Source organism: Castor canadensis, chromosome 8 (genome assembly GCF_047511655.1).
Source record: "Castor canadensis chromosome 8, mCasCan1.hap1v2, whole genome shotgun sequence".
NCBI classification, from domain to species: Eukaryota; Metazoa; Chordata; class Mammalia; order Rodentia; family Castoridae; genus Castor; species Castor canadensis.
In genome coordinates this window covers 149461419-149488061 of record NC_133393.1, presented here as the reverse complement: position 1 = coordinate 149488061, position 26643 = coordinate 149461419, and the positions used below count along the sequence as shown (strand labels likewise).

The 26643-nt window shown below is 54.2% G+C and overlaps 1 protein-coding gene across 5 annotated transcripts; it reads right to left on the bottom strand.

The window, feature by feature from the left end:
- Window positions 1–1239: 1239 nt before the first annotated feature.
- On the bottom strand, window positions 1240–26426 carry Syngr1 (synaptogyrin 1). 5 transcript variants are annotated; one of them, XM_074084521.1, is made up of 4 exons: window positions 26271–26426; window positions 10511–10748; window positions 9453–9598; window positions 1240–4620 (listed from the first exon to the last, which is right to left on the bottom strand). In XM_074084521.1, the coding sequence occupies exons 1-4, from the start codon at window positions 26394–26396 to the stop codon at window positions 4465–4467; spliced, it is 666 nt and encodes a 221-aa protein (XP_073940622.1). In that variant the 5' UTR covers window positions 26397–26426; the 3' UTR covers window positions 1240–4464. The 5 variants fall into 5 exon arrangements, with proteins under 5 accessions (XP_073940622.1, XP_073940621.1, XP_020029596.1 ...); XM_074084520.1 differs by having other exon boundaries at window positions 1240–4686; window positions 26271–26418; XM_020174007.2 differs by lacking the exon at window positions 26271–26426 and adding an exon at window positions 25245–25406 and having other exon boundaries at window positions 1240–4686.
- Between the last annotated feature and the right edge of the window lie 217 nt (window positions 26427–26643).

Here is a 26643-nt window from a genome sequence, read left to right as displayed (position 1 = left end):
CCTTTGTAAGGCCTCAAGAGCCTCTCGCAGGTCCCTTCTCCTTGTCTTCTGCTTCCATGGGAACAGCCCTCTAAAGCTGCTCCCCGCCAGGATTCTCCTCCCTTCAGTTCTCTGGAATTCACCCTTGCTGCCAAACCTCTGCTTGAGCTCAGTTTCAGTGTCACCTGCTTAAAGGGCTGTCTCTGAACTGCTGGTCTACCTGCAGCTCCTGACCTAGCTGTCCAGCCGGATCCCTGCATTTATCAGTTTCTATTTTTGTTGCTGTTGAGACAGGGTCTTGCTATGCAGTCCAGGCTGGCCTCAATCCTCCTGCTTCTGCCTCTTTAGTGCTGGGGTTACGGGGGTGTGTCACCGCACCTGGCTTAACAGTTGATAATTTTGTTTGCATGTTAATTCAACACTGATCTTTCCCACAGGATGGCCATCTCTGTCAGGCAGTGGCTGTCCATGTTGAACTCCCAGGGCCTAGCAGTGTCTGGCACTCTGTAGGTTTTGCATAAATGATGTGCCAACTCAGGGCTACTAATTTTAAATTCAGAGTTCTGTAACCACTTGTACATGCAAGAGCATGGAAGGAAGGAGGCCAAGTTTTTCATCTTGGTTACCTCTGCGATTAGTTGGGACCGGGAAAGGGAAGTGCATGTGTGGGTGTCACCTGGGGATTCTGGCTTCAACTATAGTGATTTTACTTTTTTATTTCCCCCTTGTGGTACTGGGGTTTGAACGCAAGGCCTCCCACTTGCAAGGCAGGCGTGCTGCTCTACCACTTGGGTCATGCCCCCAACCCTTTGCACTTTTGGCCCAGGCCAGTCTCAGACAACCATGCTCCTACCTATGCCTCCCAAGTGGCTGGAATTACAGATGTGCACCACCATGCCTGGCTTCTCATGAACTTCTACCTGGCCTGGCCTTGAACCATGATCCTCCCGATCTTTACCTCCTGAGTATCTAGATCACAGGTGTGAGTCACTACTCCCAGCCTGTGTTTTACCTTTGTTGTTGTTGGTACTGGGGTTTGAACTCAGGGCCTCACGCTTGCTAGGCAGGCGCTTTACCACTTGAACCACTCTGCCACTCCAATACTACATTTTAATAGAATATGTTCATAGCTTTGCTGTGTTATTAAAAATGGACTAGCCAATAATAAACAAAACTTGGGCCGGGTCAGGGAGACAAAGGGGATGGGGCAATCCCAAACCAAACTCAGAGGAACAAAGAAACACTGTGACACACTTGCAGTCCGCTGGTGGGTTCTGAGTCTTCACTTTATTACTATGTCACCAGAATTCACCACCTTCACTTGGTTCACCACAGATGGATGGATGTCAGAGGGTGCCACGGGGCCACTGGATCCACTTTGGAGAGACTTAACCAGGTGGGAGGGGGTCTAGAGTAGGAGCCCAGGATGGGGACCACCCTTCACCGAACACACGCACGCACACACACAAATATATTTGTGGAGCCTTATATTATTATACATCTTATATATAGAAAATATATATTTATACTATACACAGGCAGTAACGCTGCAGGAGAGGCCAGGGCACCCAGATGAGGGCTGTGGGCATTGGGGGCTGGAATGTCAGGTCAGGGGTAGCACTGGGAGACAGCTGGACCAGTCCATCCTCCATCAACTCTGGGTGGGGTGGTCCCCCTCCTGCTCATTAGAGAATCAAAGGGGTCTTGGGCCAAGGTTAGGGGTCCCTTATGGGTAACAAGTGGGGACTCCCAAGAGTCTTGAAGATCATTAATCACAAGGAAGAATGGAGCTGGGGGCAGGGGAAAACACAATGCCAGTCCCCTGGGAATAGTCCTGTGGATCAGGAGCCACCCAGGCAAGACAGCCCGTGATTGCACAGAATGAGCGTCAACTCAGACAGTGAAAGACGGGGCTCCTAAACCTCTGTGCTTGACCTTGGACATTACTGGCTTCCTGTCCCAGACTTGACCCTCTCTAAGGGTCTGAACTTGTGTGGAGCCTGTTTCCTAAGCCTTCTCTTGTGCTTGGCAGGAGGAAGGAGCCCAAACTCCATGGGTCGGGCAGCAGATGGACCTTCTCCTAGCAAAGTGTGGCCGAGGGCAACAAAGAGAAGGGGTACCAGGGTGTTGCTGGCCTAGGGGTGTAACCCCTGAAAACTGTGCTGTTTCCTCACGAACCTTCCAGCAGCAGAGTCAGGAGGCTGGGTCTCTTCCAAGCCTCTCCCCTCTGATCTCTTGCCCTCTGCCTCTCATCTCCAAATGTGGCAAGTCCCCACTGGTGTCCCACCTGGTGAACCATGCCTGGGGCATCCATCTGGCCTGGACCCCAGAAAGAGGGATGTTTCCTGAGGTGACAGCCCCCATGCTTGGCAGGGGTCTGGTACACTTTCCCAGGCTGGGTTGAGCTCCCTTGCCCTCTGGCCCAGCAGAACCTTGACAGGTTGGTGCTCGGGGAGAAACAAATGAGCAGAACCCACGGGTCTCTAAGGCCCACCAGCCAGGGGGCTCAGGGTGGTAAGCAAGGGACAGGGCATCCCACAGCCTGCCGTGGCTGGCACAGAACCACCCTATGCCAGAAAAACTCCTATAGTCACTGCAGCCTCACCTCTGGTCTGGTCTGGTCCAGGTCTCATCACTCAGGCCAACAGATAACCCTCCCCCAAGTGTCCCCACTCAGACCACCTGGCCTGTAGACAGAACCCATTCCCCAGATGTGGAAAATGAAAGTCAGCAGCAGGTAGCTGTCACTCAGCTGTCCTCTCCCAACACTGCTGCTCCTTGGGAGGACTTCAACAGCCCCGAGTTCAGTCAGGTGCCACTGCTAACTCACTCGTGCTGAGTCTGTTTCTCTCTCTGCTCAGTGAGGACAGTATTGCTCCTTCCCTCCCCTCCTGCCATCCTCAGGGTCCTTCCTGGGAGCCTCAGGCCCTCAGCACACTTGGACCACAAGCTCTGAGGGCACAAGAACCACGCACACCCTTAGAGTACCCAGCACAGGTATACCTGCCTCGTAGGGTCCCCTGTGGGACATGGGGTGATGGTGAAGTCACCCATCACCATGCCTGACTCGTAAGTCTCTGTGTCCTGCTTTCTGAGGGTCCCGCCACTGTGCACTCAGCACAGACAGGAGGAGGGTGGCTCACCACACACCTCTCCGTGTCCCTTCTGATTCAGGGTGGGGTGCACCTGTGCAAAGACCCCTCCCAGCTGCTGCTCAGAAGGGCCAACTGCCGCTCTTTGTCCAACTCTCCTTATGCCTTTGGGACTACCTACTAACCTGTCCCCTGGTCCATAGTCTCTCAGCGCCCATTCTGCACAGTGGCTCACCCCTGTCATCTCGGGCCATGCATCTGGTGGCCACAGACTCTACTACTCTGCTTCCCATGGGCCTTCCAGAGGATAGGGGAGGGTCTGGCCCATGCCTACGGCTGCTCCAGATCAGTTGTTTCCTGGGAGGTCACAAGGGTGGGAATCAGGCACCTGCTGAGTGACCAAGGTCGAGAAATGCAAGCAGTAAGCCCACTGCCGCCACTTGCTGGGACCCTGGGCCTGTCCCCACCACCACCAGGGCCTCCTTGTCCATGTTGCCCTGGGCAAGGGCTTAGAGAGACCTCCCAGAAGCAGGAACAGTGACCAGTCCTCTGGGAGGCCACAAAGGGAGTCACTGGCACACCTCAAGCAGACTCCGTGTGGGATACACAGCAAAGGAGTAGCCTCTGGGAAAAGGCCAAGGCCCCAGGATAGGAACTGCGGGGAGGGGAAGCAGCTGAGGCAGAAGAGGCCCTTTGCTTATAGACGAATCTGGTGTCTCACAGACCCAGCCCCCAGGATGTGCTGAGCAGTGGTGCCCAGGAAAGGGGATGGGGCATGAGGACAGGGAGTGAAAGCAGGTGCTCTGTCAGTGTTGGGCTGCCTTGGCATAGCCTCACCTCCATCAACTGAGTGACCCTGGGCGAGTGACTGTGATCTCTAGACCATAAAATGGAGACAGCCCTGATAATCCTGGCAGGGTTGCCCATATCAAGGGTTCTGGGGGTGACAACCTACATCCTGTGCCATCCACACTCACCCTATGACTTTCCAGCATGGTCCCTGTCTGTCCCACCACTCCTGCCTCTGGCACAGACAGGGCCTCTTCATCATCCCAACTTTCCCCTTTTGGGGGACCATCTCTGCCTCTTCTACCACCTTGCTGAGCACAGACCTGGCGGAGAGCAGGTGCTATATGAATGCTCGAAGAAGCAATGAATGAATGCAAGCCCTGGCTCCCACTTGCTGGACACATGCCTTTGGACATACTTGCACACACGTGGATGCCCCCATGCCAGGCTGCTCCGGTCTGCTAGACGCCCTGAACCTCTGCAGAGCAACTTGGAGGCTGAGGAGGGGCTGGGCGTGGGGCGGGTCCGAGGGAGGAGGCATGGTGGGTGGGGGCGGGGCTGGGGTAGAGACGCAGGGGCAGGCAGGGCAGGTGGTCACTGTGGCTCAGTAGCCCTGCGACTGATAGCCCTGGGGCTCAGCATCAAAGGCGTTGGCTGGCTGCTGGTAGGTGCCGCCCATGCCGGTGGGGTCCTGCCCAGCGCTGGGCTCCACGTAGGGGGCGTAAGGCATGCTGGAGTCCTGGCTGGGGTCCATGTAGTCCTGGGAGAAGAGGGCTGAGTCGGCGCCAATCTGATACCGCTGGAAGGCCAGCACAGCCTGGCCCGCCTAGGGTGGGGGCCAGCATGGACAAGGACAGGTGAGAGGGATGGTTAGGGGAGAGACAGACAAGAGTGCTGGGTTAGTAGTGGTTAGTAGACAGTACACAGGCAATACAAGGTTAAAGATCCCAAAGCACCAAACTTGACCCAGTGGCCAACTCTCCAGAGACCCAGGACCCCATGTCCAGTCAGAAAGACCCTCAGAAATCACCATCCCCATGTCTCTCAGGCCCAGAGGTCACTCTCAACCACCAAAATTTTTTGATCGCCACTGTGGAGGGTTAAGGAGACCCAAAGGCCGACAGCCCCTTCTCAAACTGTGTTCTCAGAGCTGTTAAGTGCAATGGGAGAAAAGAAAGGTTTCTTAGTAGAACAGAGTACTCTTGGCATCTCCTCTTGCAGCTAGGCATAGTCACGGGATTAAGCTCTGGTCAATGAGGTACCCTCATGTTCTCCATCCCAGCCTCTAACTGGATACCCAGAATGCAGATGTGATAGCTGGAGACTCTAGTTGCCAAAATGGACCATTAGGACCATAAGCCAAACTGTAGGGATCTAAAATGCCTGGGTCACCGAAGACCTCTGGAACCACTAGGCCAGTCCCGCATGACCTGCCCACACTCGGACTTTGTTTAAACTACTGTTATTTGGGATCAGCATCACTTGCTACTGAACCAAATTCTAGCTAAAACACTTGGTTGGGAAACTGAGTTCAACAGAGTGAACAAGTTCCAGGATTCACAACTTGTCAGAGCCTTGACTACTCAGTATCTGTGGATCCCCAAAGGAGAAGCTATGGAAAGTGAACTTTGCCAGCCTGATCTGACCATGGAAGCCTTTCCTTGCAGCATCCAGCATCCTGTATGGGAAAGGCTTGATTGCTGTGCACTTGCCTTTTCAGTAAAAGCAACTACACTGGGTTTTTTTGTTTTGTTTTATTTCGTTTTTTTCGGTGCTGGGGCTTGAACTCAGGGCCTACACTTTGAGCCATTGCACCAGCCTTTTTTGTGTGTGTGATAGGTTTTATTGAGATAGGGTCTCTTGAACTATTTGTCTGGGCTGGCTTCGAACCTCAAACTTCCTGATCTCTGCCTCCTGAGTAGCTATGATTATAGATACGAGCCAGCGGCGCCCAGCTACTGCACTGTTTTATGGCCGATGACACTGACCATATGGAGCAAAGGAGTAAATCACATGTGTCATTAAAACCAGTCCCAGGTTTATGGTGAAGCCTTCTCCAGAGAGTGTTCCAGTCCAGGGCGTCTGCCATCCATTCCCCAAAACTCAGAGAGCAAAGTAGCTTGGCATTCTATTCCAGAAAATTCCAGAGCCAATCAGGTGTTAACCAAATAATCTCTGGACAGCTTTTTGTGGGAAGTGACTGTTTCTCTCCCCTGACCTGGAATCAGGACATGCTAGGCAAGCATTCTACCACTGATCTACACACTCAGCCTGGGGCCAGGGACCCCATCTAATCCACCATAGGCAAAGCCCCAGGGGAGGGCAGACAGACCTAGAGCAACTGGGCTGAGGAGTGGCTCTGAGGCCCTGCTGCCTGGGACTCAGAGGTTGTAGTCAAAAGCGGCAGAGCAAGGAGGAGTAAGGAGTTTGCCAGTGGGCAAACCCGGAGGAGCACACTAAGAATGGAGGGATGAATCCTAAGAGCAAGGTCTGTGGGCCTGGCCCCCCCACTCCAGCTCCCCTGCCCAGAGACAGGGCAGAGGACCTCTGCAGACTCTTTGGGACAAAGAGCCTCTGGCCACGAGCCCCAAGGATTATCTCTGTGATAAGCCCTCTGGCCACAAAGCCAGGCTTCCTTGGCCATAGACAGTAGCAAAGGAATGTCCCAGCCATGGCTGGCCTGGGCTGTAGGAGAGAGGCTGGGAGTCCTGCTCAGAGTCCAGGAACCTGCAGTCTATGGGCTCCGTTTCTCAGGGCAAATGAACTCTGCAGCATCTATATTGGACAGTCTGCACTTGCACACCTCCGGCACCAGGAAGCTCACTCTGGCAGAGGCGTTGCTCTGGGCCTCCTCATGCCACTCCTCCTCAGCTCCTGCAGAGAATAGGGGGACAGGTGGTGCTGCCTGGGAACTGGGGACCATGGAGGGAACCCATGGAAGAGTAGAAGCCAACGCCCTTTGGCAGAACGAGGGCTCTTGTGAGACTCACTCTCATAGAGTCTGCAGAGAACAAACGGTTGAGTGAGTGAGCACATGAGGTCACACTTATTGAGCATCCCTGTGTCAAGCCCTGTGTTGGATTTTATTTCACCTGCAAAACCACTTTAGAAGCTGGTTTCTTTTGTAAATGTCAGAATGTACCCCCAAGTACAACAATAGTTTGATAACTAAAAAATGGCAAAAAAAAAAAAAAAAAAAAAAAAGCTTGTCTGTTTTCAGCTGTCTCAGGCTCAGAGACATGCAAGGGATTGGGTCTAGGTCACACAGCACAGAGGAGCAGTGCCAGCCCAAGAGTCCTCTGCGATTCAGGCCAAACCCTGCTAGTCAGTCAGTGTCCAAGAGGGCAGTAAGACTATCCTTCATGCCTGTGGACAGACTATCAGTGTCCACAGCTCCGTCCCCTGCACCACAGACACGGTCTGGCAGCCTGTGTTCGGAGCCACCTCCTATCCTCTAACAGACTGTGGTCTACTTGGGGGAGGTTCTGATGTATCTTCCCCTCCCCAGCCTGTGGGCTCCTGGGGCCAGGGACCCCCTCTAATCCATCATAGGCAAAAAACAGCTGCTCAATAAATGTTTACTGAATGAACGAACACAAAGAATAAAGGGAGGAGGCAATGAATGAATGAATGAATGAGCAAGGGGAGAGCCTGGCAAGCAGCTGTAGCCAGCTTCCCACACCCTCCTCGCCCTGGAGTCCCGGCTGTGGATGTCCTGCGTGAGGCTGCGGGACCTCGCCCGCCGCAGGACGGCTATGGCTGGGCTGCGGCGGGAAACAGCGTGTTGTACTCCTCCTGGAAGGAAAGGTCCTTGAATCTGCGCACGGCCAGGGCTGCGGTGAGGCTCTGCCAGAGAGAGCTAGGGTGAGGCTGCTGCGGAGGCGCTAGCCAGCACCTGTCCGTCAGGGCTATAGATCCGCCCCTGAAGAGCCCAGTGCCCAATCATCCGCGTCTCCTCTGCGAGCCCCGCCCACATCAGACAGCGGCTTCCAAACTCCTCCCTACCCGCTAGGTGGTCCCGCTCCTGGTAACCTCCCCCTTCCTGCCAAGTCCTCAACTCCTCAAAGCGGAACCACAGGTCTCCCTTCAGACTGTAGCTCCCACTATTGTACTGGGGCGGGGGCGGGGAGGGACCTGGAGGTGTGGCTCAAGCGGTAGAGCGCCTACTTTGTAAGCATGAAGTCCTGAGTTCAAACTCCAGTCCCACCAAAAAAAAAAAAGGAATATACAAAAATATTGTGCCTGGGGGGGGGGCTGGGTGTCCCAGAAGAAAACAGGTATCAGGAGCCCTCAAACCGAGAAAGAAGTCACTAAGGGGAGGGTGGGAACAGAAAGGGTGTCCTTGCAAAAGTGGCCAAGGATTGCTAAGCAGCCTGGAGCTGGAGCCGCTGCAAGTGGGGGAAGGGAGAACCCTGGCATGAGGCCTGAGCCACTGGAATCCGAGAGGAAGACTGGGACAGAAGAAGAAATAAAGGCCAGCTGCGGGTGGCTCACACCTGTAATCCTAGCTACTCAGGAGGCAGAGATCAGAGGATCTAGGTTGGAAGCCAGCACCGGCAAATAGTTCCTGAGACCCTGTCTCGAAAATACCCACTACACACAAAAAAATGGGCTGGTGGAGTGGCTCAAGTGGTACAGCACCTGCCTAGCAAGTGTGAAGCCTTGAGTTCAAACCCTGGTACCACCAAAAAAAAGAAAAGAAGAAGGAGAAATAAAAATAACGTGGACCTTTGCAGGACCTGCCCTGCAAAAGGCAATCTCTGGTCTGTTGGGCTCCAAGACACAACTCAATTTTTTTTTTTCTTTTGGCAGAACTAGGGTTTGAACTTAGGGTCTCTTGCTTGTTAGTAAAGTGCTCTACCATGTGAACCACACCCCAGCCCGTCTTGCTTTTAGTTTTTCAGATCAGGACTCCCCCACTTTTGCCTGGGCTGAGAGCTGGCTTTGGATTGTGAGCCTCCTACTTCTGCCTCCTGAGAAGCTGGAATTCCTGATTTTTTTTTAAACTTGAATAAATTACCAACACACAAAGATCAGATTTCATGTAAAAACTGAGACTTCTGGCTTCTCTGGAAAAAACAGAAATATTGGCCTCTGTGGGTCCCAATTTTGGGTTCCTATTTGTGCTCGGCTAAGGGCCAAGAAGAAGGTACATCTTAGGATGGTATGTACATGCCACAGGGCACCCCTCTCAGGCCCTGCCTGAACTATCTGAGTGTGGCCCCTCTCCCCCTAGTCCTCCTTTTCCAGGTGGGGAGACAGAAGGCAGGAAAGCCGGAGGCAACCACAGGGTGTGCAGTGGGGCTCCTGACCCCAAGGCCTGGCTCTTCCTCAGCCTGGAGGCCTCCATTTTCTCATCTATAAGAGGAGTAATAGATCCCACCCATCAGTGTGGTTGGGGTATCTATGACCCTGGGAAGGTTTCCCTATGCCAAAGCGAGGTCTGCCTTGACTGGGAAGCCACCCTACCACCTGAGCTGTCCAGGCTGCAGGTACAAGCCAGCTAGAGCAAGGGCCAGTGTGTGTATGTGACAGGTCACTAGCTAGGGCTTGGGTCACAGCAAGTGTAGGCTTGGTGGGTGCTGTACTTACCCAAGTGAAGATGGAGAAGAAGGAGAAGGCAATAGCAGCCCGAGCTGCGTCTGTCCCTTCGTTCAGTGGGTTGTCCTTAGGCTTGGAGACCTGCCACTGATTGGCCAGGTAGCAGAAGCCCACAAACCAGAGGAAGGCCCAGAAGGCTGGGGTCCCCAGGATCAGGCCGAACAGGCAGAATGACACACACAGGGGAGAGGGAAAGGGGAGAAAACAGGGAAACCAAGGAATAGGAGGAAGTTCAAGAGTGTCTCCCATGCTCCCCAACCCCAAGCGAGGTGAGAAGGTAGGACAGAGAGAGGAGAATGGTAGGGAGAGAAGGGGCAGACAGGACAAGGAATCACAGGAAGGGCAAGGCCAAGGACAAGCAGACAGGCCAGGGGCAGAGAGCGACCCATGGCAGTCAGCGAGAGGCAGAAGGGAGGAGGAGACAGAGAGAAAGAAGGCAGTCAATTCAGGCTGGCATTTCTCTAGCCCTGCCTGACACTGCTCCCCATTGGTGTCCTTGACTCCGGCCCCATGGCCCACCTGTCTAAGGAAGATCACCACTCTAGCCCTGCTAACTTCCAGAGAACTAGAGGGTTGCGGGGCGAGGCCAGGGCAAGGATGGTGGCTCAGCCTGGGGGGAGTCTGGACTTCCACTTCCAACATGTGTGCAGTCCCACAAAGCCCATGAGGAAGTAAGGACCTGAGAGCTGAGGTCTGGGGACTGACGGGGGCCTTGAGGCTGCATGATTTTCTGTGGGCGCCCAGGGTCTTCCCAGAGCTGTTCAGGACAGAGTGTGTGTGGCCAAGGGGATGGGGTGGCTGGAGCGCAGCCTGCCTCACAGAGGCACTGGTGGGGACCCCTGGGGCTCCCTGCAAGTTTGAGAACCATTTATTTAGTTCTTATTCCTTCTAGAAGGTATTAGGAGCCCCAGGCCTGGAAACGGGGAGGTCCCTGCTAGAGACCTGAGCCCCCACTCTTGAGCAAGGGCTGCTGAGTCCTCTCGCTCCTGTCAAAGGATCCACCAGGCAACTCCTGGAACTCCCAGGACAGGGAGTCCCTGCAGACTGACCTGAGACGCCGATGTCAGACAGCACGGCCTTCTTGCGGTCCTTGACACTGCTGATCTGCGGGAAGTATGCGTCCAGGGCCAGGTAGAGCAGGCAGGTGAGGAAGGTCAGCACGCCCACAGCCACACCGTAGCTGCAGGCATTGGGGTTACGGTTGTAGATACAGAACTCCTCACCCTCCGAGGGGCTGTTGAGGTAGCCCTCGTTTACAATGGAGCCAAACACCACTATGGAGAACACCTGTGGGGGATGGGTGAGATGGACAGGTGTGAGCCCACACAGGCTCCCACTAGCCCATCAGCCTGCCACCTGCTCCTCTATAAGCCACAGGTAGGTGTTAAGCAGGTAGTTTGGAGGGAAGCCCAGAGAGGAACACCAACTTGCCGGGGGTCACACAGCAGAGGTAACATCAATTGCTTCCTTCCTCATCTACAAGGACTGAGGGCTCTCTCACAACAAATGCAGCTTGGCCCACCACCCCACAGACAGTTCAGTCCCCTAGGACTGAACTAAGCATGAGCCCTCCTAAGTATGAGCTTTCCAAGCCTCCATCCCCCAGCCAATTTTTCTGGAGACTGGCACCTACTTAGCTCCATCTTTGCTGCTCTCTCTGTGGGGCTGATGGAACTCAAGCCATGTCCTGGTTCCACTCTTCCCTGACGCCAGGGCTACCCAAGCCCTGGCAAGTGGATGGGATGACAAATGGAAAAAAAAAATCACAGCAATCACAATCCTTCCTGGCATATCAAACTGACACCTCAAATTGGACCTCATTTAGGTCCTCAGCAACGCCCTGCAACAGGTTCACTTCAGCTGGTGGGCAGCACCAGAGAACGCACCATGTCCCTGACAGCCCCACCTTCTGCTACCCATGCCTTTGTGTAGTCCACTCTGGGTGGGGGCAGCAGGACCTAATGATTTGCTTCTACCAGAAGACCTACGGCAGAAAGAGATGAGGTGTCGCTCCTAAGTGTGATGCCAAAGAGACTCTGGCTGCTGCCTCGCTCACCCCTTCGCCTCTTCCCCCTTCTACTGGAGGTCAGCTCTCATGTTCTGAGCCACTCCGTGGAGAGGCCTGCATGACAAGGAACTGAAAGAAGTCTCTGGCCACCAAGCGAGGAGCTAATTTAGTTCCAGCAGGGACTAAATCCCACCAGCACCATGTAAGTGAACCTGAAAGGGGACCTATCCTCAGCAGTCCTCATCTGAGCAGTCAGATGAGACCACAGCCCTGGCTGACGCTGTGGCTGCAGCCCATAAGAGACCACGAGGCAGTGGCACCCAGCTAAGCAAATTTCTGACCCAAGAAACTGTGAGATAACAAGTGTTGCTGTTTTACACCGTAGGGTTGGGACAATTTCTTATGCAGCAATCGCTAATTAATATATCAATATCATTGGCATTCTGCAGATGAAGCAGGTTAAGGCACAGGTCCTGGTGAATGTGCCCCAGTCCCACAGCCGGTAAGTGACAAACTCAGCGAGCCTGACTCTAATGCCCATGCCTTCCCTCGGGTATTCACCTCCCCTGAAGCCCCGAAGGATGTGGAGATCCAGGCCTGAGGAGCACACACTTAGGAAGGCTGGGCCCCAAGTGTGGCCTGTAATGAGTTTCAGGCAGAAGCCGGAAGGATTGCTACTGTCCATTTCCACTTGGATTGCTTTCCATTTCTCTACATAGGAAATCATAATTTCAATATGACCCGTGCTCATCTTCTGCCATAGCCAGCACTTGGGAGGGCTAGCGAGTCAAGAGTGGGGTGGGAAACACAGGAGGAGCGCTCTTAACACCATTTTCCTATCTAATCTTTTTGAGATGTTCACAGTCAGTGGTCCCATGAGACTGTTGCCTAGTGACATCACAGTCTTAGTGCACTTGGTGATGTTTGCACAATGACAAAAGGAGTAACAAGAAGCCAGAGCTTCAGAGTCATTATCAGGAGCTGGGCATGGTGGTGCCCACCTGTAATCCCAGCACTAAGGATACTGAGGCAGGAAGATTCAGAGCTCCAGGCCAGCCTGGGCTACACAGCAAGACCCTGTCTCCAAAAACAAAACAAAACAATCCAAAGCCACTGTTAGGGAGCTCCTGGGCTACTGACACAGCCAGGCAGGCAAGTTCTGGCGGCCATCTGCTTGGGCCCACTGCTGTCCTGTGCATCACCATCCTGGATTTGGAAATGTAACAGTCTAAGGCTCCTGTAAGAAAACTGTCAGGCAGAGATCAGGAGGTTTGAAGCTAGCCTGGGCAAATAGTTTGTGAGACCCTACTTCAAAAAAACCCATCACAAAAAAGGGCTTGAGGTGTAAATCCTGAGTTCAAATCCCAGTTAAAAAAGAAAACTGCCAGGCTGAGTGCCGGTGGCTCATGCCTGTAACCCTAGCTACTCAGGAAGCAGAGATCAGGAGGATAGCAGTTTGAAGCCAGCCCGGGCAAATAGTTCGTGAGACCTTATCTGGAAAAAAACTTTCACAAAAAAAGGTCTGGCGGAGGTGGCTCAAGGTATAGGCCCTGAGTTCCAACCCCAGTACCGCAAAAAAAAGCAAAGAAAACTGCCAGGGCAGGAACCTGAGGCCCAGTCCTGCCTGTCACCAGATGCTATTGAACCAGAACGGAAAAGTTTCCCAATTAGAGAGTTATTTCAGACACAGAGAAATCAGAAAGACTGGCTGGCTTCCAATCTGAGGCTGCTGCTCATGCTCTGTGGCCTTGGGCAAGCAACTGAACCTCTCTAAGTCTCAACTGTCATCTGTAAAAATGACCCACTGGGCTGGGGCACAGCTCAGCAGGGGAGCATGTGCTCAGCATGTGAAGCCTTGGGTTCAGGAAACTGGTGTTTCATCCTTCCCCAGGCTCAGGAAAGACGGAATAACACTAGCAACACTTCCTAACAGATACCTGCCCCTGGGACTGGAAAAAACGCCACTGAGGCTGGAGACGGCAACAGGTGTGGACCCCTTCCAAATGCAAAGAACAACAGGCTCCCCAGAGGCCAGAGGAGGAATGAGGAGGGGAAGCAGGCAGGTGGAAGACTGGGCTTTGGGGACAGCAGAAAAGGAACCATTAAGACAGGGCCCTCTAGGGAAGCAAAGCATAGAATCCTTGGAGAGGCCAGAAGGAAAGCACTGGAGATGATACATCCCCAAGAGGGTGAAGAACAAGATCAAAACATCCTCAGAAGCTGGGCACCAATGGCTTAGGCCTGTAATTCCAGTTACTCAGGAAACAGAGGTAGGAGGATCATAGTTCAAGGCCAGTCGGGGCAAAGTTAGAAAACCCTGTCTCAAAAACAAACTGAAAGCAAAAGGGGTGGCTCAAGTGGTAGAGATCTACACTGCAAGTGAGAGGAGCTGAGTTGAATGCCTGAAGTAGTGAGCAAAGGGAGACCCTTGTGAAGGGAGGTCACTGAGGGAGGCAGGGGCTGTCTCCAGGGCCGTAAGGGTCAGGTGGGCCAGGAGCCACTGCAAACTTAAGAGCAGTCAAGAGCCATGTGCAGGTGGCTCACACCTGTAATCCAGCTACTCACCAGACAGAACTTGGGAGGATCATGGTTCCAAGCCAGTTGGGGCAAATAGTTTGAGAGACCCTATCTCCAAAATACACAACACAATAAATGTTTGGTGGAGTGGCTCAAGTAGTAAAACACCTGCCTAGCAAGTGTGAGGCCCTGAGTTCAAGCCCCAGTACCATCAAAAAAAAAAAAAAAAAAAAAAAAAGAGCAGTCAAGGGACCCAATGGGATGTGTGCTTGAGAATTACCGGGGTAGCTTGGAGGGGATAGACTGCAAGGAGCTCTTGCAGCATCCATGGAGGAAGGTAGGCCTAAGGTTGGAGCAGGTAGAGACATGGGGAAAAGAGGTCAGGCTAATAAGCAGCTACTGGAGGTGCAGCCCCCTGAATCAAGGAAGAGTGAAGAGCAGGTGGGGTCTGGACTGGATGACAATGGGGATCACAGGTGTGAACCTGCAGATGCCACCTCCTTGCAGGCTCCCTACAGATAGGGAAACTGAGGCTCAGGAGGGGAAGGACGTCTCCAAGGACCTAAACCAGTCCCAACCCTCTACAGGACTCTCTTGGCCCTGCACCACGCAGATGGTTTAACTTATCCAGCTGCTATCTGCCGACTAAGCGGGAGCCACCAAGAACAGGACATGACCTCAGGTTATCACTGTTTGGCCACTCATAGGGTATGACAGAAGGAAGAGGACTTGCTCTGGGCCTGTACTGTGCAGAGACATATGCTCTCACCCACCAGGTGCCCATATTCCCATCTGACAGCTGCATCCAGGTCTGTGACTGCCCAAGTTACAAAGCTGGCTGGGGTATAGTCGGCACTGGAACCCGAGTCTCTCTGAATCCAAAACCAGTGCCCTGTGCCAGGTGGCTCCCTAGTGACTTGTTATGGCCCAATCCGCAGGGACTGCAAGGAACACAGAGCAGTGCAAGGAGACACTGGAGAACCGGAAATTAAACCAGAGCTAAATTCTACACTGGCCATGGCAGCCCAAGGCACTGGGGGAAGTTCGTGAACCAAGCGGCACTGCAGGGAAGGGAGCCGGCTCTGCAGAGGCAGAACCAGAGGCCAAAAACAGCAGAGGACTAAGGAGACAGCCAGGGCAGGACCTGGGAGACCACTGGGCACTGGCAGGCATGGGAAAAACCATATCCACCCCTCATGTGAAGAAAACGCCAAGAGAAGGACCCAGGTAAACAGCCAGGCCTCCACAGTAGCTACCATCCTCTTCTGAATCAGATCCAGAATCTTGTTAGAAACCAATTCCAGATGGCACGTGGTGTAGACCCACGTCCAACTCCAAAACAAAAATCAGAGGAAAGCTCAGAATCAGGGAATTTCAGGATCTTGGGCAGCTGGATTCAGAGACAGAATCAGAGACTCCAGAAGTCCTGAGCCCTCTGTGACCCCTGCCTCTCTGACCCCTTCCCTATTCGGACAGACAGCCACAGGCTATTTGAAAATTCTGTATCTGCTGTTCCTCAATGCTTGTCTAACACAAGCAAACATTTTCTCACCTTGGAGATGCCACTGGGATGCGTAACACCAGCCACCTTCCCAGCTGATCCTTCATTTGTGACTTATTTACCAGCTGTCTCCACCATGAAACCCTGGACCAGCCGACACTTTCCTAAGTCATCCCATTGATCAGCCAGCCCTCAGAAAGACAAACAACCCCAACACAGTCCCACAAACCACTGGAAGGCCATTCCATAGAGAAGGTGAGGCTCAGAGATGCCCCACGCAGGGCTGTCTGATTCCAGAACAGAATTCCTTCTCGTGAAGCTGATTCCATCCAACTTCCAGACTCCAGGATCTGCTTGAGACCAAGGAGGGACACCTGCTGATCTAAGCCCTGTGCCCCACCCACAGGACAGGAAGAAGCCTGGCCACCTCCCTTCAGGGACCAGATGGTGCATTTACCTTACCAGCAGAGCTGGCAGGGGTGATGAGCCTGGAGCTTGCTGCAAGGCTCCAGGAGGGCTGTGCTCAGCCAGCAGGGGGATGGCAGATGTCACTGCTCCACCAGGAATTCCCAAAAGCCAGTCTGTAAACGTTTACAGATAAACACTGGTTTTCCCCAGACAAGCTGGAGAGATGTCTGGAGCCACACCCTGTCCTCCCGGCTGCAAACAGCATTGTCCCTTCCCTTTGCTGTAGACAGACAGGTGGTTGCTCAGTGGCTCTTCACCACCTTGGGGCTTTAGCCACTGCTCATGTCAGGCCTCCTCCATGAAGTCCCTGGGCAGCAGGCTCACAGAGTTCCCCACCCCCGGTCACCTTAATGAGGATAAAGTCCATTTCCCTAGGTGGGCCACCAGGCTTGTCTCCAGACTCTCCTGGCCTCTTCCATGTCCCTGAGCTGCCCTTTATCCACACACAGGCTCCCACCCCACCACCCAGGTTCTGGTCCTGGGTTTGTCCTTGTCCCTGTCCAGTCCAGCAGTTGGGACTGTTACTTAAGCCTCCCCCAAATAACTCTGCAATCACTCCATATCCCAGGATGAAGGTGGGACCAGGCGACCATCACCATTCACCAGGCGACAGTCTCCATCCACTACAGCTCCCTGCACCATGTTCCCTCACAGCAGCCAGTCTCTTTAAACATGAGTCAGGTCATATTGGTCCCCTGCTGAACTGGGGCTCACACACCCTCAAAGTGAAATCCCTCCCCACGGCAAGCCCAGACCCCTGCTGTCTTCTTAAGCTTTTACTTCTTGGCAGTACTGGAGTTTGAACTCAGGACCTTGCTCACAAAAGGCAAATGTTCTACCACTTGACCCACACCCACAGCACTTTTTGGTTTAGTTTGTTTTTTTAGATAGAGTTTCATACTTTTGACCAGGCTGGCCTCAGACCATGATCCTCCTACCTCCCTCGTAGCTGGGATTACAGACATGAGCCACTGCACTCGACCCCTTATGCTCTTTTTCTACTGTTTTCCTGTTATTCCAAACTTGCTTCTTTGATAACACCTGTTACCTAATTTCTTCTTCCCTGTTGCTCAGTTGGGTATGTCTCTCCCCAGACCCGGAGGGAGAGTCAGGAAAGGCCTGGAGGGGAGCAGAAACCAGTCTGACAGAGGCACAGGTAGTGAGACAATCAGAAACAAGTGTTACCTGGCTGTCCCTGGCTTGTGCTTCCACTTGCACACGCCTGACCCTGGGACACTCACTCCCTAAAGAGGGGCTGCCAGTGCTCTCACTGTGTACCAAGGCCAGTTTCCTACCACAGCCCTGATCCTGCCTCCTGGGCCAGTGAAAGGCTGCCGTGCTGAGAAATGAGTCAGGCTGCAAGGCCCCCACTGCACAGAATGGCCTGCACCCCCAGGTCATGTGAGGGAAACAGTGAAGACAGCGCAGGAACTCATGACGGCTAAGCAGCCACTTACTTCCCGAAGAGTCTCCTCAGAGCTGCAGCCGGGTGATGGGGCCCAGGCCCTCTGCTCCTCCTTGCTCATGACCACAGGAGATTAGGCAGTAATCTTTCCACAGCTGTCCCAAGTTCTCAGCAGTGAGGGTGGGTGGGTGGGTTTCTCAAGTGCTGAGATGTAACCCCTTCTATCTCCTGTGGCTGTGAACCCACAGGAGCCCTGGAGCCTCATGAGGAAGGGGAAACTGAAATCCAGAGGGGCTCCCACTCAGTGGCAGAAGCACCTGGACTCTGGACTCTGATCCCGGTGACCTTGCCCTTGCCCTCCCTTGCAAGGAGTGGGGGGGAAACCTAGAAAAGGTGTCTACACCAACCACACACATGCTTAAGCCCTTCATGCTGGACCCCAGACACAGATACCCCAACAGCCTGGTGGGCACTGGTATACCCTTTTTTTTTTTTTTTTTTTTTGCAGTACTGGGGCTTGAACACAGTGCCTCACATTTGCTAGGCTTTGTTAGGCAGGCACTCTAAAGATAGGATCTCTCATTCCATTTGCCTGGCGTGAGCCACTGGCACAGGCTTGCTATACCCATTTTACAGCTGGAACAACTGAAGTCCCATAGGGTCCCTCAGCTGGGCGAGACAGTGCTGATCATTCTGATTACCCAGTTTAGTTGCTCTTCCCCAGCCAATGCCTGCTGGCCCTATGTGCTGAGCACTGTTCTGTTTCCCCTTTGTGGGGATTCCAGGTCCTCAGGGAGATCATCCAGCTCCAGCCCTGCTTCACCTTACTGAAGACAAGAAGCACAGAGTGGAAGAAGACACTGCTTTAAGAGTTCCCAGCCATCCAAGAGTAGAGGGGAGGAGGGAGCAAGGAGAAGAATCCAAGAAAGCGTCACAGGGGAGGTGACCAAATGGAGATAGTGGGTAGAAGGAGGAATGCAAAGCAGTGCAGTTCCTACCTCATCCACACACGAGCAGAGTGCTCCCAAGAAGCACTAGGGGTGTGACAGCAAGTCCCTGCCATCCAGGGCTTACTGCTCGAAGGGTGACAGCCACTGGCCGCATGCCCCTGCCATGTAGCTCCTTCTGCTGGAACTCACCAGCCTTCTCTGCCTGGCTGACTCTAGTCCTCTCCAGTCACTCTAGTGTCACCTCCCAGTCCCTGAGCTGAGTGACTGGTCAGCTCCATATTTTAATGGATTTTTGGCTACACTTCCCTCAGTAGATCGTGAGCTCTCCCTCAAAAAGAAGGGGCACCAGGACACACTCAGTGTGTGTGTGTTTTAAACAAGACAGGGTGTCCAAATGCCTCATTGTCTGGATTCCATGAGAGGACACGTAAATGCCCTCACTGCCGACCCTGTGCTGCTGAGAGATCCATTAATAACCAACAGCCACAGATCTGGCACCGTGAAGGTCACAAACGCTCTTGACAAGCAGGAGAGGTAGGGAGACGGCCTGCTGGGTATGTGAGAAGGCAGGAGGAGCCTTGCAAGTCCTGCAAAGGACCAGAGGAGGGGCCAAGGAGTGTATTGCTTAGGAAGAATAATGCCCCTTTGAAAGAGCCAAGAATAGAGAAGACTGAGGAGGGGGAGGGGAGGAAGAAGAGGAGGCAGAGAAGCTTCCTATATGTCCTTGAGCAGGTGAGAGGATAGCATCCAGCAGCCTGGGTCAATCTGAGGGCATGGGAGAGATTTGATGGAGCTGTGCAAGATGCAGAAGGGTCAGAGCCGGGGCATGGAAGCGCTGGGGGTGAGAGTCAGGCACGGAGTGGGGGTGGGGGCTGGGGGGCTTAGATGCAAGGAATTAGGGTCAGCAAGGGAAGCTGGATAGACAGGAGGGCCAGGAAGACTGGGCACTGGGGTGAGAATGCAGCAGCCTAAGAGTTGGATGGTGACAGTGGCTGAGTCAGGTGAGGACAAGGCTGTGGAGGAGGGGTAGCCAGGGTGTGAGGAGGACAACAGTGGGTACAAAGAACAAGATGAGAAGCAAGTCAGCCAGACAGGGCATCTGTGAGGCTGGAGAACCTGGCCTGGAGCTGGCCTGTCAGGAGGGAGGAGCTGCCCAGGGCTGGAGTGAGGTCAACGCTGGAAGACAAGGGTCTGGTGGCGGCCTCAGGAGCCAGGAGGACCTTGCCCCTGCCCTCCCCAGGCCTGGCAGAGGGAGGGTAGGAGGGAACAAAATGGTCCCCACTGAGCAGCTAAAGGGTACAAGGGTTGGGGGTACAGGCCAGGTAACAGGGCAATTTACATAAAAGAGCCACAGAGGTTAGGACTCTGGGAGGGGCTGAAGACTCCGGGAGGCTGGAATGTGAATAACTTGAGGAGCCCAGATTGTTGGGGTTCCTGCATGGGCACAGCCTGCAGCTGAAGGCTTGGGGCTGCTGCAGCCACAAAGCCACCTTTTCTTCCAGGCCCTGGTCTCCAGTACCTGCCTCCCCGTGAGAGGGGAAATGAATGGACAAAACTCCCTGCCTGGAAGAGAAGGCTCCCCCAGAAACAGAGAACACAGCCACCCTGCCAGACTCCAGTGACATTCTGCTCTGCTCACATACATGGCCCTGGGGGCCCCTCTGCTACAGACCCCACTTGACACTGCTTTTTAAAAGATGGACAGACCAATTGTATTAGTTAGCTTTCATTGTCGCTGTCACCAACACCTGACATAACAACTTAAAAGAAAGAGATATTTTGGCTCAGGTTTTCACAAGGTTTAGTTAATGGTCACGTGGTCCCACGAGCTTGGGCAGAACATCATAGCAGCAGAGGTGTGTGACAGATGAGGCTGTTCACCTCACAGCAGACACAGAGCAGAGCAAGGAGAAGGGGCCAGGGACCAGGAATAACCTCAGTCACGCCCCCAGTGACCCACTTCCTTGAACTAGGCCTCACCTCCCAAAGTTTCCACCACCTCCCTAAATAGCATCCCCAGCTGGGGAGCAAGCATTCAACACATGAGCCTGTACTGGACATTACATATTCAAACCATGACACCAACTCCAAAGTTCCTCACCTGGGGCTCGCTAGGAGCAAGAGTGGGGTTCTTTGAGAGTGGAAGAGTTGGAAGCAGCCCACCTAATCCAGCATCGTCATCTCATTTGACAAATAGGGAAACTGAGGGCCACAAAGCACTGGCATCATGCTCAAATCACCCCTCCAGTTAGGACCAGAGAGGGCTGCCACAAGGCACTTCCCCACGCCCTGTTTGTCCCTCCCCCGCCACCCCCACCAGGACAGCTGGTTCTTCCGGTCTGGGTGCCAAGTGTGACTCCTCCAACAGCCCTGCCATCTGCCTCTCCTGCTCCATCTCCCCTCCTGGCCTTTTCTGCCCTTCCCAGCCTTTGTTCTTTCTGCCCCACACTCAGGCCTGGACTCCTGTGTGGCTGGGAACCCCTTCAGGGCCAGGGCTCCTTCCCAGCACCTCCAGTTAGACTCTCTGGGCCTGAGTGTCCATCTAGTGGAGATGACAGAACCCATGAGGATCCCCCCACTGTCACAACCTTCTGGGCTTCCCAAATTCAGGCACTGCAATTCTCTATTACAGAGAGGAAACTGAGGCTGAGAGAAGTGAGGGTTTTCAAGTCCTCCATGGTTACTCCTCCCTTGATGCTAAACCTCAGGCTTTCTTGGGTTCCTCAAGCCCCCACCTGCCCTAGTACCCGCGGACATGCCCAAGACACACAGCAGACCCATGGGCCAGGTCTCCTTGCAATGGACCCCAGGCAGAGAGGTCAAGAGGACTCAAAGACCGAGCAACAAATGCCAAACAAGGGCTAGGGACCCATCTCTGTCTAGGTGACGGCTGTTCCTGGCTTTGGGAGAGGGCAGCTGGATACAACCACACGCTTCCAGCCAGGACACCTGCCCTTAGACACCCTCCAAAGCAAACCTCTACAAGGCAGCCACAGGGAGCACACTGTATGTGTGCAGAGCTCAACCGTGGTCCAGACAGTGCAGGTCCAGGTCTGCAGCTCATGTGAGTCACCTCTCCAGCCCAAGCCTGACTGCTGTCATCAAAAAAATGGGGGAAAGACTCTGACTGGACTTACAGATGCTTAAAAGATCAATCCAGGAGGCTGGAGCGCAGTACAGTGACAGAGCACTGGATAAACGTGCACAGGATCCTGGGTTCTATCCCCAGCACCAGAAGTAAATAAAGAAATGACAACAAAATAAAAGATAAATCCTGAAACTGGCAACATTTCTAACATTTTATCATTTTATTTTGCCAAAAAAAAGGGCATTAAAATAAACCCTTTCATTAACTCCATATAGGTCCTTTCAATCCCCTCAAAAGAAACAATATAAATTCCTAATAAAAGTGCTCCTCTACATTAAATCAATGCAGCTTCTGCTGTAACTTCATTTTCCTCTCTGGCTCCAGAACAAGGACGTGAGTCAATACTGATAGGCTGTAATCATGGAACGGCCATTGACCAGGCACCTCTGACCCAGCCCAGCCACCCGGTTCACACAGGGAGACCAAAGCACAAGGGTGAGGAAGGGATACTTGCTGAAGGTCACAGCTGCTGCCCCATCTCCCCCAAACCTGGATTTCCTGGAAAATGTTCCAGCTGGGGCAGGAAGGCCCAGGTCTGGCCTTGCCCCTTCTGGGGGGAAGTGAAGACAGAGAAGAGCAGAGATAGCTTCAGCCAAGGAACAAGTGGGTCTGGGAGGCCCAGCTTCTGCCCCAGTCTGGTGGAGGAGGTGGTGTAGGGGAGTGCCAGTTGAGTGAGGCCCTGTAGCTTGCATGATTTGGAGGTCCTCTTTTCTCCCTCTATCTTTTTTGGGGGGAGGTAGGGCCAGGGCTTGAACTCAGGGCTTCATGTTTGCAAAGCAGGCGCTCTACCCCTGAGCCACGCCTCCAGTACATTTTGCTCGGGTTATTTGGGAGATGGAGGTCTCATGAACCATTTGCTCAGACTGGCCTCAAATTGCAATCCTCCTGATCTCAGTCTCCCAAGTAGCTGGGATTACAAATGTGAGCCACCAACACTCAGGTTTTTTTTTTTATATGACTTTTTTTTTTTTTTTTTCAATACTGGGGATTGAACCCAGGGCCCTCTACCACTTGAGCCATGCCTCCAGTCCCCTTCACACACCATTTTGGCTTTTTGAGGCAGGATCTTGCTGTATAGCCCAGGTTGGTCTTAAACTCAAGTTCCTCCTAAGTGCTGGGATTATAGGCATGCTCCACCACACCCAGCTCAAATGGGACCCTCTTTTGGAAAAACATCAGAAAAAGATCTTTCTGGTACAAATGTTGCCAACTCACAAGTCCACTTGCACTTATTAGTGGACCTTCCAGGGCTCTGTGGGGCCTGGGTAATGCCAAAGTCCTGAACATCACCCGTCCAAATTTGTCAGGGACTGGGGGATCCCAAATACCAGACTTTCAGTGTTAAAGCCAGGAGGAACTGATCACTGTAGACCCAGAGCTCAGGCTCCATTAGCTCCACAGGAAAGCCTGCTGCTGCCAGACTCTGCAGTGTGTTGGGGGAGCACACAGGCTGGGGGCAGGACATCCCCTCAGCCCACCCCAGCACCCCCTGGCTGCCAAATGTGTTAAGAAGTCTTAGCATACACATTAAAAAACAAACAAACCAGATGACACAGCACAGCACCACACTAACTGCCTAAATGGTGGTTACCACACGATTTCCGCCCCCCCCCCCCATTTTCTCAATTGTGGAAAATACACAACATGAAATTTACCACCTCCACCATTTCTTTCTTTTTTTTGGTGGACCCAGGGCCTTGCACACGCTAGGCAAGTGCTGGCCCACTGAACCATGCCTCCTGTCCCTTTTTATCTATTCCTTAAAGGCGTCAGTGAGCCTGTATCAGATGGCTCAGACCGGGGCAGAAAGTACCTGTGTCCAGGTGTGTGGCAAGACTAGGAGGTGGCATTGGAGCAGGGTGGCCCAGATTACCTTCATGCCCTTTCAAATCCTGAAATCCCAGGGCTCTGCATTCTCCCCTGCCCCAGGGAAGACAGAAAGACTTGGGTTCAAATTGGTCTCTAGCTTGAGTGCTCAGTAACCCTGGGCCAGTCACTTGGCCTCTCTGACCTCAGTTTCTGCAGTGCTAGGGAAAGTAGCTGGGAAATGGTATGCTCCAAACACAGTGGGTTTGTCATTGTTGTTTGTTTTGTTTGCTTGTTTTCCCCTCCTACTTGGAATGTCCTCCTCTCACCTCAAAGTGCAAAAGTGTAAACCCTCTCCATTCCACAGCAGGGAGACCCTCTCCTGGCTCACTCACCAGCCTCAGCCTAGGGCACCTGGCTCCCTCCCCAGTGGGACTGTGGGCTCCTGAGCGCCTGAGTCATTCCGCCTTCCCTCAGGGCCTGGCAGACTCAATAAAGCTGTGCTAAATGAAGCCATCACAGGCAGAAATGACCCAAGCACACAAAACACCCCGCCCCTCACAAAGCCAGTGGCTTCAACCTCCCCACGGGCTGGGGAAGGGGGCAGCACACACAGCCCTCTCCCAACTGACCCTGCAGGTGCACCTAGGGTTTCTGCTGTTGCCTAAGGCCTTCTGGGGCCTCTGGAAGCTGTAGTGTCACAGATGAATTAATTCAGTGCCATAGCCCTCATGGACATAACTGAGATGCCAGGACACACAGCAACAGAATGGGGCTTTCCCACCCTCAAAGGCTCCCCACTGGGTGGACATTTATACCTGTTCACCCTTCCTTTGGCTGGAATAAATCTCCAAGCTGTCCCATCTACCAGATCCTAAGACAGCCTGGAAAACCTGGGAAGGAAGGCAGGTCAGTGTACCTAGGTCACAGCTGTCTTCAGGCATAGCCCCCTCGAGTCCCTGACAATGCCCCTGCCCAGTGTCCCCAATCCACACCCTTCTGGTCTGGGCCCATGAGGAATGAGCCCCCAGGCCTACAGAGGCAAGACCCTCCATGGAGTGTTTCAGCCAACCAGGGAGCCCGGGGCACCTCCCCCCATTCCAGCAGGCCTTCTTTTCCAGGGGTAAAAAGCCACCTGAAGCCTTCCTTCTGTGCTCTCTGGCTCTATCCTATCCTCTGCTCTAGGTCTGAACTGAGCCCACCTCAGCACTGGACGGGGGGAGGTCTTGCCCTCCATTCAGCTGCAGGTGCAGAACAGGTCTCTGTGGTCTTCACTGTGGGGAGGAGACCCTACCTCCCAGACACCTGGCCCGATAGGCATCCACGTTTACGGGGCCCGAGGGAGGGCGCAGACAGTTATGGATTCAGGAAATGTCAGAGCCCAGGGGAGGCTGCAGGAAGCTCCTCCCACCTTTCTAGAAATCGGGAAACTGAGGCATGACAGAAGAGGTGGCGCTCCACAGCCAGGAACTAAATTCCTTGGGTGGTTCCCAGCCCAAGGTCACGCCGCTAAGGAGATGCAGCTCTCAGTGGAAGCCAGGTATCCGGCTCCAGATTCATCACTCCACACCGTCCAGGCTACCAGGTTCCCTGCCCTTCCTCGAATATCCACCGCAGGCGCGACATGCACCCCAGCGAGATGCTCCACGCCCTGATCCGCCCCCCCAAAAGACAGCCTGAACTGGGGCTCTGTCCCACGGTCTCGTGCAACTCATGCCGCCAGCTGCAGAGCCGCGGCCTGGAGGTCACGGCCATGGGGGCGGGGCGCACGAACGGGAGGGAGCCCGGGGAAATGGGGGGGTCCGGGAGCGGACGCCCCTCGCCCGGACCCAGGGAAGCAGGGAGCGGAGGGCAGCGGCTCTGCCGGCTGGGCAGCTCCCGCCGGCGGCCGCGCCTCTGCTGGGCCCGGTGGAGTCGGGGTACGTCCAGGCGCTCAGTCCTCGCCCACACCCCCACCCGGCCGGTCCGGCCCGTCCTTACCCAAGACACGACGCGCAGGATGGTGTGCGGCTGCCGGACCAGAGTGTGGGGGTCGAAGGCGCCCCCCGCTTTACCAGCTCCGTAAGCACCCCCTTCCATCGTGGCTGCACCGCGCGGCGCCCCCCGCTCGGCGCGCGCCGCCGTCTCATGCGCGTGCGCGGCGCCCCCGCCCCCTCCCCTGCGCGTGGCCGGTGTGGCCTAGGGCTCCCGCCAGGGGGCGTCGTGCTCGCGGCAGGAGCCGCTCACGGGGCGCGGGCGGGGGCTGAGCGGCGCGCGCCCTGGCTCTCGGGGGCGCGCGTGCTGCGGCCCGGGCGGAGGGCGCGCTCCTCGCTAGCGCGGTGACCTCTTTGCAAGCTGGGGGAGGGAGGGGGAGGCTGTGTGCAGCAAGTGCACGCGTGTCCCCGCCCCCGGGCGCCCTCGCAGCGTCTGCCGTGCGTGAAACGACGTTGGTTATTTATTTATTTGCCTTTTTTCTCTCTCTCTGTCTGCCCCATATATGGTGAGAGGGAATGGGCTGCGTTGGTCCTCACTGGGCGCATGGCACACAGTAGGCGCCGCCGGAACATTTATGGAATGAAGGCATGAACCGCGGCCACAACCCTCTCTCACCGCCCTCCAAAGCGCCCAGGACCACCTTTCCACCTGGCTCTCACAGTGACGTCATGCGCACACGCGCGCCACCGGAGGGTCCTGGCACAAGGTGGAGGCTGAGAAAGGGCCAGAGATTGTTTGTGAGTCCCACTCCCCCACCCCACCCCACCCCACCCCACCACCCTGCCCCTTTCCATAATCCTGTTATTAATTACGTAATTATTTGTCTGTTGTCTCCTCTGCTAATCTGTGGGCTCCCAGTGCCCGGGATTGTAAATCTTGTTCACTGCTGTTAACTAAGAGCCTCATGCACAGTAAGTGCTCAATAAATACATCCTAGTCTCCAGCGCCCCAACACAGCTTGGCCTAGAGCTCCACATTTGATGAGACAGGCTAAGGGGAGCAGTGCAGACTGTAGCAGGAAGGGCCACCTACCAGGTCAAACAGGGACTCCGATGCTGCTTTTGCTGAAAGGCACTGACTCCTCAGATGCCCAAGGGGAACCAAAAGCAGGAGAAGAGCTTGGCACCCCTGCCTCCATTTTGAACCCCTCTGAGCCATTCTCTCCTGCAGTCACTTTGCAGCCACCTTGGAGTCCAGGAAGGACAGAACTGATGGATAAAGCATCCTGTGACAGCAGTCAAAGCTACCCTCTGGCAGGCAGCAATGACTTATTGTAACAAGGTCCTGCCTGACCAACCCTGAGAGAATGAGCAACTGGCCCACCTCTGGCCACCAAGCCACACCTGTGACCTGGGCTGTAATAATCACGCACACCTCTCTCCCATGCCCCAGTTCTTCTACTTAA